Source organism: Melanotaenia boesemani, chromosome 1 (genome assembly GCF_017639745.1).
Source record: "Melanotaenia boesemani isolate fMelBoe1 chromosome 1, fMelBoe1.pri, whole genome shotgun sequence".
Taxonomy (NCBI): Eukaryota; Metazoa; Chordata; class Actinopteri; order Atheriniformes; family Melanotaeniidae; genus Melanotaenia; species Melanotaenia boesemani.
In genome coordinates this window covers 17,364,912-17,377,781 of record NC_055682.1, presented here as the reverse complement: position 1 = coordinate 17,377,781, position 12,870 = coordinate 17,364,912, and the positions used below count along the sequence as shown (strand labels likewise).

At 37.8% G+C, this 12,870-nt stretch overlaps 1 protein-coding gene across 1 annotated transcript in view; it reads right to left on the bottom strand.

The window, feature by feature from the left end:
- Nucleotides 1-12,870, bottom strand: part of cdh16 (cadherin 16, KSP-cadherin) — a 31,445-nt gene that overhangs the window by 6,816 nt on the left and 11,759 nt on the right. The window contains exons 7-12 of the mRNA XM_041990113.1: nt 11,636-11,761; nt 9,958-10,108; nt 8,861-9,073; nt 7,658-7,734; nt 5,563-5,754; nt 141-382 (exon numbers count right to left, since the gene is read on the bottom strand). Of these exons, the coding sequence (XP_041846047.1) occupies nt 141-382; nt 5,563-5,754; nt 7,658-7,734; nt 8,861-9,073; nt 9,958-10,108; nt 11,636-11,761 (1,001 nt within the window). The remainder of the gene's footprint in view (nt 1-140; nt 383-5,562; nt 5,755-7,657; nt 7,735-8,860; nt 9,074-9,957; nt 10,109-11,635; nt 11,762-12,870) is intronic.

Below are 12,870 nucleotides of genomic sequence, written 5' to 3'. Positions count from 1 at the left end.
ATTTTCCTGATAGTATAACAGTGTGGGGTGTAAAGGAATTTCAGTTTTTCTGAGGGAACCTCCCAAAGGGATTATAAAGTTGTCTGAAGCCTGAAGATGTAACTCTTTTTGAATTTAAAGAATTATGCTTCCTTTGTTACCTTATTGGATGAGAATCAGGGTCATAACCTCGGATGGTGGCAATGACTCTGCCTGGTTCTTCCCCCTCTCTGACGGTCACCTCATAATGGCTTTGAGACAGAATTGGACCCTCATTCACATCATCAACATAAATGGAAACAGTTGCTGTGGATGCTGGGCCGTACCGGCCATGGACCAAAGCAACTGGATTCTGGGCACTGAGAACCAGGATGTACTCACTCTCCCGCTCAAAGTCCAACACCTGTGAAAACATGCACAAGTCACAAACAGGATTACACACAATCAAATACAATTACACACACAGTCACAAAACATGACTGAAGAAATGCAGATATATCAGATCAGATTGATTTCTCTACAGTTTAGAAGTGGGGGTGGGGGTCTTCTCAATAGAAATGGTAACAAACAGAAGCAACATCTAAAATAAATAAGAAGAATCTGGTGGAATTTCTAGGGATTTAAAAAACAGCATGTGGCCAGCAGCAGAAGAAGGACACAGTACAGTCCCCTGTGTCCACTCTGCTTATCTCATTTCCAAGAAATATGGATTTACTGGCATTGATGTATTTTTAATAAGAACCAGACACTGTAGTCATGGGGAAAAGCTGAAGATTCACTGTGTCACTGATGAAACATTTTCCATGATGCTGCATGTGTGCAGCTGCTACATGACAATGCTTCCATACAAGATGGACAAACTGTTGAAACGGCAATGTTTTTTATTTAAATTCTTTACTGCAAAAAGAACAAAGGGTAAATCTATTCATACAACTTACCACATTTTCTACATCTCTAAAATATACAGAATGCAATATATTTAAGTCCAGATGCAGTAAAATTGGGAGTAAAATATTTCAGGTGATAGGAGTAGAGTAATATGAATATCATTAATAATAACAGTGGCACGGGGACTTTTTTGAAGGATTAAAACTATAGTTTCATTGTGAATCTGCAAAGTAAAAATTCTGGTTTTATAGTAGTAACAATGTGATTTCAATGCTTGGCTCATGCTTAAAAAGAATGCAGATGAAAGCAACGTCTAATTAAATTAGTCAAATATAATCTTCTGATTCCTTCTCTGATGTTTGCATTTGCTGTCAGGCTTAACAGTATGTGCTGTATTCTCATAAAACAAAACGTTAAAAAAACTGGCTTTGTCTGGCATCATGCTGCTCAGGCTGGATGTGTCTCTGTTGCCAAGGAGAAGTAACACAAACCTTGGAGGATAAATGAAACCTGTTGTTGAATGAAATTGACGCATCCAACAACTCAGTGTGTGTCATTTTATCAGAACATGACTTGCTGCTGGCTACAGTCAGTCATTTGAAACATAAGTCCTCACAGATTTTTTATTTTTTATTTTTTATTTTCTTTTGCTTTAATTGTAATTTCAGTTAATTTAGATTCAATATTTGGTACACATTGCTAGTACTGGGTTCAAACCCTTTTTTCTTTCATAATTGCTTCAGTTCTTTATGGCAAAGATTCAACAAGGTGTTGGAGACATTACTCAGATATCGTTGTTCATACTGACATGATAGCATCACACAGGTGCAGATCTTTCAGCTGCACATCCATGTTGAGAATCTCCTGTTTCACCAAATTAGAATGGTGCTCTATTGGATTGAGATCTAGTGGTCGTAGAGGCTACTGGAGAACAGTAAACTCATGTTAAAAAAACAGTTTAAGATGATTTGAGCTTTGTGACATGGTGCATTATCCTGCAGGAAGTAGACATTAGAAGAAGCTTACATTGTGGTTATAAAGGGATGGGCATGGTCAGCAACAATACTCAGGTAGAATGTGGCGTTTAAATTATGCTCAATTGAAATTAAAGAGCCCAAAGTGTGCCAAGACAATACCTCCCTCACACCATTACACTACCACCAATAGCGTGAACCATTGATACAAAGCTGGATGGACCCATGTATTCATGTTATTCATAACTAATTCTGACCCTACCATCTGAAAGTGGAGACTCATCAGACCAGGCAACATTTTTCTAGTTCTCTATTGTCTAGTTTTGGTGAGTCTGTGTGAATTGTAGTCTCTGTTTTCTGTTCTTAGCTGACAAGAACACTCCCAGTATGGTGTTCTGCTGCTGTAGCCCATCTGCTTCAAGGTTGAATGTGTTGTGAATTCAAAGATGGTATTCGGCTTACCTTTGTTGTAAAATGTCTTTCTATCATCTTTGTCTAGTCTGACCATTCTCCTCTGCCCTCTCACATCAACAAGGCATTTTCATCCAGACACCCGCAGCTCAGTGGATATTTTCTCTAATTGGAATCATTTTCTGTAAACCCTCAAGAGGGTTGTTAATATAAAACCCTGTACATCTGAAATTTCTGAAATACTGAAACCAGTCCACCAACAATCACATCACATTCGATGTCACTTAAATCCTCTTTCTTTCTCATTCTGATGTTCAATTTGAACGCCAGCAAGTCATCTTGACCATGTCTAAATGCATTGAGTTGCCTTTGTGTGATTGGCTGATTAGCTATTTGTGCAAACAAGCAACTGAACAGGGGTACAAAACAAAGTGTCCGATACATATAGTTATCCCATATATATCTTTCAATTGTAGTACTCATAGTTCCATAAACTGTACACAATCTTTTTCAGAGTAATAATAATATATCTCATAATATAACTAAGTTTAACTTCCAACAGATGCAGAAAGACAGACTAATTTGATCCATTTTCCATTTGGCATGAGTAAAAGGCAAAAGTGGATTTTTGATCTAATGAATAAGGACATAACATCCTTATACATGAGGACATAAAGAGTAGAACTTTAGGATATATAGAGTAGGACTTTAGCCATGCTGGAGTTTTTGCAGTCTTTTTCTAAATGCAAATCATATTTACCTCTTTTCATTATTTTTTTTATATAATTTAATAATTTAATTTATTTATTCATTCATTCTCTGTACTGCTTTGCCCATTATGGGTTGCAGGTAAGCTGGAGCCTTTCCCAGCATTTTAACAGGTTAAGAGGTAGGGTACACCCTGGACAGGTCACTAGTCCATCGCAGGGCCAACACAGATAGGCACAAACAACCATTCACACACACTCACTCCTTGAGAGGATTCAGACTGACCAGTTAGCCTAACACACATGTCTTTGGATGGTGGGAGGAAGCTGGAGAACCTGAAGAGAACCCACACATACACAGGGAGAACATGCAAACTCCACACAGAAAGGCCACCTCCCCTCAGTTTGAACCTCCCCCTGGTTCGAGCCTCTAGCCAGCGACCTTCTTGCTGTTTGAACCTCCTCCCAGCCAAGATTTGAACCAGCGACCTTCTTGCTGTGAGGCTGTGGTGCTAACCACCACACCCCCATGCAGCCTTAATTTAATTTAATTTAATTTTATTTCATTTCATTTAACTATCTTATTGGTCTGGTACTCCAATAAACTACTGGAATAGTATTAGAAAAGATCTTGCAGCTGTTTTCCTTCACATGCTCCATCCCATCTTGGAATTTCAGTGTTTCTTCATCAACTGCTTGTAAAGTTGCTTGTAAATATGTTCCTTTCCACAGATTTATGGCTGCAGCTTGGTCGCTTTGGAAATGTACTAAGCTGTAACCGTGGTTGCCAGGTCTCAATAAAGAAGCACAGAGATGGACCAAAACAACACCAAGGTGCACCAGGAACCAGAAGTAGAATTCCCTGTATGATGGTGACAACAGCAGTGATTTCCATGTTGTCACTACAAGTGACAGATATATCTGGCAATTTAAAATTTACTTCTCCAAATTTAGTTTCTAGATCACGGTGAGATATTCCTGCTTTTCTCCTCACCCATTTTTAAAAATTCTCTTACAGTTTGTTCTACATTTCTCTTGATTTATATAGCAGGTCAGAGCGTTGTTCCATTGTACTACACTGTCAGTTAAAGGGCATTATGGAAAGGAGATATAATATTACACTGTACACCATGCACTTAGTGCTCATGACTCATTTTAAAAGGCTGATCTGTGACAGTGTCCAACAGCTGGTTGTGCTCCTACTGCTCTGTTTGGCTGTGAAAGATGAAGCTGTGGCAGGTTTTGGTTGTTGTTTAGACTGGTGCAGCTGCAGCACTTCAGTATGTAATGTTTTGAAGATGCACCATTTTAATGTACAGTTCATCTGTGACAGATGTTTTAGGAAAACACCACAGGAGTTCATAAGTATAGTGAATTCAATATTACTAGGTAGTTAAAAAATGACTGTAGTGTTTTTGTATCGCTCCATATGGCATATTGTAATGGTGCATAAACACACAGTATAATATCATAAAGACAGAAAAAGTCCAAGTAATTAGTGATGTCATCAGTCCAGTCGAAAGACGTTCCCATTTTCTTCTTTTTTTTCATACTCTAATAAAATTTTTGCTGTTTAGCATAAAGTCAAATACCACAAATTTTTAGTGTTAATTATATATTTGCTCTCTAGTCTGTGTGGTCACATACTCGACTTGCTCTCTTGTTTTTTGTGTGTTGTGAAATTCAACTGATTAAGCGTGTCTGCCTTCAGGCACTGACCTCACACTATAACTCAATAAATTAAAGGATTTGCTCAAGTTCATTTTAATCCACCAGAGCATGACTTATTATTATTTTTTTTTTTAATACAGTAAGCCTAACAGTTTGTTATAGTGATATATTACAAGGTCACTACATGAGCATCAAACACAGCAACTCTAAAACTTCCTTCTTAAAAAAAAAACAAAAAAGAAAAAGCCCCTTGTGTGTCAATCTCAAATAATACATCAAGATCCATTTTTAGGCTCTGGACATCTGCTTTATTTCAAAGGCGCATGTGCAACTAACAGTTTAGTCACATTTATTCTCCCACAGAGAGGCTGAATATAATAGACTATCTCCAGCCTTGTCTGCTTACACAGAGTAGATTATTAGAGTAACACACAAACACAGAGACACACACTCATTCCTACAAGCGTCCCTACAACGGCTGCATGATTAAGGGAGGCAGGCAAAGACTAATGCGCCATGGGGAGATTATTGGGTGAAAGCATGCCATTGTCATCAGGACTCTTTTTTTAACTGAGGCATGTGAGAATGACAGACTGACATTAGAATATTTTCTTTCAGTCTCTCAAGTGATCACGCTGTCACACTAAAGTTATGTTCATAAAATGACGAGTTTACATGACAGCTATTTTGACATGGTCAACCATTGAATGTCTTAGGACTGCACACACATCAAGGACAAATACATGCCAATGTCCTGAAACATGTCCTTGATTTTAACATTTGCACCTTGGAGGTGAGATATTACCTTCTAGATTTAGTTCAACCCTGACAAGAATGATGTGTTATTAACTGATCTTGGTATATGTGGCAGTTAATAATTTAAAGAGGTCAAACATGTGGGAAGAGGCTGCAAGATGATGTGTGGTTTTCACCTTCGAGAGCACAAGCGAGACTTCATTAGTCTGCTTGTCTGTCACTAATGTAAAGACCTCCTCCTCGTTTCCAGACTCCAAACGGTAGTCCACCTGCCAGCTGTCTCCACCTCGAACATCTGCATCCCTTGCCAGCACAGCTGTCACTGTGGTGCCCATTGGTGCATCCTCTGGAATGTGAAAGGGTCCGTACTGATAAGAGGGAAAAAGAAAACAGGTGATCACTGAACAGAAAGCTCTCACTTGAATAACTCTCTTCTGTAAAATACAGTTTGTGTTCACAATAACAGGCTGACAAAGGATATTATGAAAAAAATAATACTTGTATTTTTAAATAAATTCACAAAAGTGATTCTGACCATATTTTTACAGGTTTTCTTAGTGTTACAAAGAGATGCACAATGTATTGGAGGATGCATAATTGGTTTAAATAAAATTATTATCAACTTTCTCTTCTTTAACAGCTACATTAAGCATCAAATTATAATATCTATTTCAGTTTCCCCACAGTGTACACTGTAGGTTTTGCCAGTGAGCTGTGTACACAATATTGTGGTTGCCAATAAAAGTCACAGATGACTGACTGTCCAATTTTCTGCTGAGATGGAATGTAACTTCACATGTGAGAATATGCTTTCCCCCTATTGCCCTCCCAGTGCTAGCTGACCTTTATCCAGGAACCTCTGTGTGTTTAGACAGCCATTTAATCTGCCACTCACAGATGTCCTCCAGTGAAGCAGCCATGCCTGTGATCTGGCTGCCCCATCCACAGCGTTGCTGAACCCAGTCTTGTCACCACTCACCTCCCACATCACCCCCCACAGCCTTCACATTGCCATGGAAAAAGCTGCTCTCCTCAGGCGTGACCTGCTCAAGAGCATTTTCCACCTCTGTGTTTATGTGGGTATGAGCGCGGCTGTGGTAACCATTATCTGAACAAGTGTCCATTTGTTTTTAACCGCGTGAAAATGACCATTTAGGATGTTTGAGGGACACGCATTCGATAGAGCAAAGGTGTGAAAAAGTAGCTGGTTTGCCCTCTTTAACTGGGCTGCTATGGAGACATGACCTTTGAATCAACAAGATTTAATTTATGGACTTATTAAAAACCAAAACAAACACACAAAAAACACACTAATAAGAATAAGTGAATTAAACTGACTGCATCTTAATAAGAAACAGTTTTTTGTGCCAGTGGTCCCAGTGACTTTAAATTGACATTACTTTTCAGACTTGGTGGCTACATACAAATTCTAAATAAAGTCTAAAGTCTAGACATCCATGCTTGAGCTCTCCAGTCATTATCCACTACTAAAATTCAAATAAGTGCATTCTCTCCCACTTAACATAAAATGCTTCATCACAGTTTATAATGCCTGTGCCATCTTTTAGTGCCACTTTGGGCTGACAGAAAACAGCAAGAGACTGCTTCACAATTATCACAGCATGATGGCTCTCCCACATAATTCTCAGCCGTCATGATTTTTTGTCCTCTCCTCTATTATGCAGTACATGTGGGTAGAAGTGAAAGGATTTTCTGTAACTGGCTTTTTTGTAAATTTTTTTGTTTTCACTCTAGCAACTACACTAAAAAGTGGGAAACCACTGCTTCAGTTCATAGTGGGCTTGGAGCTACAGCAGTAATAACATCTTGCTGAATGACATAAAGACAGGAACAGAATGAATATATATATACATATTATATTATATACCATTTCTGCATCTCTTTGTGTTTGCATTGCCATAGTCTCATTGGTTTTTGCAAATTTCCTGTCATGTTAATGGATGGCGTTAGTTATGATGCAAGTTTAGCTATAAAAAAAATCTGTGGAAACTAGTCTACATAAGAAGCTTTATCAGATTAAACTCTAAAGACACTGTTCACTTAGAGCACAAAAGACTATAAACCTGAGATTAGTAGCCATATCTTGTTCCCTGCCAGGAAAATTAGATCAGTGACATTCAGCACACACTCACAGTCTGAAGTCCAATAGCCACTTATGATGTTTACTCTGCCTTTCTTCCAAAGGTAATGTTTATAAAGCCTCAAGAAGATGAATCAGGGCTGTGTCAGTATCAACATGTGCTGCCGTACCTCATGTTGGGAGAAGACTGGTGGGTTGTTGTTTTCATCCTGCACAGTCACAACCACAGTGCAGGAACTGTTTAAACCTGCCAGGGACATCATCACAGCTTCTGTTAGTGACTCAGGATCAACCCTTTACACAAATAAAATATGCTTAAGGAACAGTAAGTGCCTCATCTTGCTTCCATCACATCCTGAATCCATGAGTCATGCAGACCACATCAACTTGTCCCCCCAGAGGCTAACCTGTATACATCCGTTTGACCCAACACATCAGCGAAGCTACTGACGCACTAGCTCAGACAGCTAATAAAATTTGTGACAGTCTGCAATTTTCATTGTGATCATCCTGTAACTGAACCAGTAACTGGATTAAGTGTTTTTTCACCGCTCGCTATTCTAACAACTTGCTGCTTAACTGACAGCGATTTCTTTTTCATGAACAGACATAATTTGTTTTCTTTTCTTTGCTGCTTTCTTTTTGTTTTTGTTTTGTTTTTTGCTTTTTTTTTCCCCACTTCTGATTTTTTTCAACATATGAAAATATTAAAATTTTTGTCATTATTTAGTCATCATGTCATCATTTAAGCAACATTAAATCACCTATTAATTAAAAACTGTATTGACAAAAAATATGTTACAAAATAAACGTACAATGGTTAATATTACTTATAAGAAGTTAAATAATCACAATTTGTGAAAGAAGTCAAAAAGAGAATGTATTAGTCTATTAACAGTTTTACAAGAATTTATTCAGTTTTTGTGTGCTTGATTAGAGCTGTGTAGACCAAATAAAAGTGTCCTTAACAAAACCTTTTAAATAGACCTTTTAAACTCCTAAACATGCTCACTTTACTCTGCACAATGAACGCTAACATGATAAATACTTCTCTTAGTTTTGTAGTTTTTTCTTTATGCGTCACCATATAAATATGTAAATAAAACTGTTAAAGAATCCAGTTACAGTTTTCATACTTGTTTATACTGCAGTTTTAGTAATGATAAAACACACACACACACACACACACACACACACACACACACACACACACACACACACACACACACACATTATATCTTGTATGTTTTTTCCCTCTCAACATAAAACTCTTCTTGGGCAAAAACCAAAGTAGGTTACACAGTTGTCATTTTTGCCTTATACTACAGTATAAGGAGGGCTGTATTTTTTTTTTTTTTTAAACACATACTCACCTTTGGCATCCTCAGCAGTGATGGTCAGGGTGTACTGTGGTGCTGTACCCTCCATACTGTCTGCCTGGACAGAGATGACACCCGAGTCCCGGTCCACTCGGAAAAGGGCACGAGGACTCTCTGGAATCTGCCCGACTAAACGGTAGAAGATCCGTACATTGTCTGTTTTGGGATCATCATTATCAGCTGCCTGCACTGTCAGGATTTCTGTTCCTGGGGAGACGTGACACCAGTAAAGTGCAGGAAAAGTAAGATCTGTTAAAGGCAAAACATTCTAACTGATTTGTCATAAGATCCTTTTGGAAAACAATTTTATTCTTTATTTCACTACAGTTTTCAATTATCTAGAAATTTACACTGGAGAACAATCTGAAACATATAAGCTTGTTTATATCTTAATGCTTGTATATTTCTGTTTCTGTAATATAACTAAACAACCTGAAATGTTTTTCTCTCTGTAATAACTTGCAGTCTCTTGCATATTGATTGAGAATAAGAGGAGAAGGGTATAACAATAGCGCCTCTCATTTAATCCCCACTCAGTGATTCCATTTAGATTAACAGATTGTTCGGTTTAGTTCATTTCCCAGAATCAAATCGTTCTAAAAGCATCAACAAGAAGGCTTTTATGCAGGGACCTCATATGTCACAACACACCATGTGCTTTTTATGAGCATGGGGAGGACTGAGGGTGCTTCCCCTGTCTCCTGGCAAAAATCCCAAAAGGCTTTTACGAAAGGTATTTTGCACTTGCTTTTTATCATGGTAAGTTTAAAACTGTGGCTCCTGCACAATGCTGTAAAACAATATTCTCAAATGACATAAATCTGAAAAGGGATTGGTCATATTAGTGTGTTTTACGAATAATCCATCATTTCATCAGTGATTCATGTGTTTAAAAGAAGATATTTCATGTTAAATAATTTTCTAAGAGAATTTTGTAATTGCAATGATTTGTTAATCACTTTAACCATTTATTTAATCAAATACAAACCAACATGTCTGAAACTGGGAAATTTAAGTTGTTAAATTTACAACAACATAGCATTTGGAAATATCTTTTGAGACTTCTGAAATATTGAAAAGCAGTCAGTTACCCCGAGGAGCCAGTTCCTTGACTACGGTGTGGTACTGTGCCTGTGGAAAGGTGGGTCTGTTATCATTGGCATCGCCCACCATCACCCTCAACTCCACAGGCTTTGCAATTTCTCTGCCATCTGGACGCTCAACCACAATGCTGATTTGGAACTGAAGAGAACAAAAATAGAAACATATTATTAATATGCATATAATTTAAATACCATGTGAAACATATTTTCTACAAGTTAGAAAGTAGTAAACTCTCTCGCTCTGTGGCTGAAGATCAGGTCGGCCATGAAGTTCAACTCGATAGCTCCTGTTATATCTATATAGAATGGAAGATAATCCCTGTACACTGGAATGCAGTGCAAGTTCTGGGCCTGAACAGTGTATAATCAGGTAAATTTAGGAAGCAGAGGCACATTGGTCAAAGAAAAATATGCATGCATATTTTCATGCATGTATGCTTGGAAGGGTAGATAGATGGACGAACATTTCCCTGTTCATCTTCCTGTGCCTATGGCAGACAGAGGCACAAAACTTTCACACAAATAGGCTCCATGAGCACCATCACAAACTCATGGAGTTGCACTGAGACTAAAGGTTTTGGACATTAAGTGGGTCCACTACACTTCCAGAGATTCATCATCATTTCTGGAGTAATGGTAGCAATCTATCGACAACCTTTCAGTCACAAAGTGGCCAAAAGCTTTTTATTCCTTCACCTTTCCCTTTAGGTCTTGTTTTTTTTGTGTGTGTGTGTGTCATTAAGTGCACCTTTCAAAACACCTAATTCATGACACAGTCTCGATGTGTTACGAAGTAGCACCGCTTTTCGGCAGAACTCATTTCATCTGGTTTTGTTTTCCTGTCAAGAACAGATGAAACTAAACCCACAAGGCATCCAGCTGATAGAGCATTTGTAATCTTCCATCAAAAGGTCACTGAAGAAGACAAAATTCAAAGTGCTACAGGCATGTGTTTTAACACTCCTCACAACTACCTGTGCAGTCTATCTGTGCTTTTCTTGTGCCATCGTGTACTGTTCACTGACCCCTTCATAGCTCTCAGGAGCTTAAGTTATGTGCAATTCAAGAGTGTAAATGCGAACAAATTGACTTTAATTTGTATTCCTCTCTCTCTCGTACACACACGCACACACGCACACACACACACACGCACACACACTCCTTCTTCAAGTGAGCAGGATTTAAAATTTTGCCTTGGAGCCCTTGCCATAAACAATAATCCTTTGCCACAGGCAAGACATGTTCAAGGAACAAAGCTGTGTTTCTCAGGTTTTGGGTTGTTTTCTTAATTACCTCTGTTCATTTTAAAAATAGAACCAGTGCTCAGTGCCCAGCGTTTAAGCAGCAAGATGTACCAGGATCTCTTCAACTGAAAGCTAGTCATGTTAAGAGAGATAATCAAAGTAATGGCTTTACTTCTGTTGGTTTTAATTCAGTCAATAATTTAAAAACCACACAGTAATGAGTTTTTAATCAGTTAAATTTATCCAAAGAAAAATCATATGCTGAGCAAACATAGTAAAACAGAGGTTAAAAATAGAAAATAATTAATTCAGTTTTTCTTAAAGGAACAGTGCAGTATCTACATCCCAGTGGTTCAGTGGGATTTGAATTTAAATTTATTGTAAGGTACTGGAGATGTTTAGCTTACAATGATAGTACAGACCTGGTCTTGTGTTTCTCTGTCCAGAGGAGCGTTAAGATAAATGACTCCTTCTCGGCTGATGGTGAAGAGCATCTCTGGAAATTCTCCATCCAGACTGTACTCTGCCTGGCTTCCACTCCATTTGACCTGATTCAGCACAGACACACATCAAAACATGTTGATGTATTTCACAACCCCAGTTAAAAAAAAAAAAAACACTGTAAGCTGTAAATAAAAAATAAATATGATTACCTATAATATTCACACTACAAAGAAAAAAAATGTTGAAAGTGAAACCATTTTATTTAATGAAAAAAACAAAACTAATCTTGAATTCAATGCAACACGTCCAAAAAACACCTAGGATGGGGGCAACAAAAGTGGCATGCAAAAATAAATAAATAAATAAATTAATTAATTAATTAATAAAATAGTAATAATTAAAAAAAAAACAGGTGGGAGAACATGTTGCCACTAATGAGTTTAATTGGCAACAGGTCAGTAACATGATTGAGTATAGAAAGAGCACCTTAGTGAGGTAGAGTCGCTCAGATTTAAAGATGGGTAGAAATATTTTTGGGAAAAAAAACATGCTCAGTGTAAAATAGGAAAGACTGAATATTTCATTATCTTTAGTTCAAAACAAACAAACTATATCAAATGAGTTCAGGAATCTGGAGACTGCTGTGGTCTCAGGGGACATGGATGAAATATAGTATTGGATAGCCATGATTTTTGGGCCCTCTGGCAACTTTGCATTAAAAAAAGGCATGATTCTCTACTGGAAATCACTACATGGGCTCAGGAGTACTTCCAGAAATCAGTGTGTGTGAACACAACTTCTTGTTCCATAAACAAATGCAGGTTAAAGCTCTATCATGCAAAGATGAAGCTGTGTGCGAACACAATCCAGAAAAACCATTTTTTCACCAGGCCAAAGTTCTTTTAACAGCGGACAACTAACAAACCAAAACTCAAAATTTGAAATTCTTTTTGGAAATCATGGAGACTGCGTCCACTAGACTTAAGTAGAGAGAGAACATCTAGCTTGTTATCAGCACTCAGCTCACTTCCAAAGCCTTCAACTTTGATGGCATGGAGGTGCATTATTGCCTATGGAAATGGCAACTTACACATAAGTGAACAAAGGTAAGCTTTATAAAAGTTTTACAGTCGATGCTCCCATCCAGGCTACTTCATTTTGAGAGAAGGCCCAGTATGTTACAGTATGACATAAACCTAGAAAGCACAGCAAA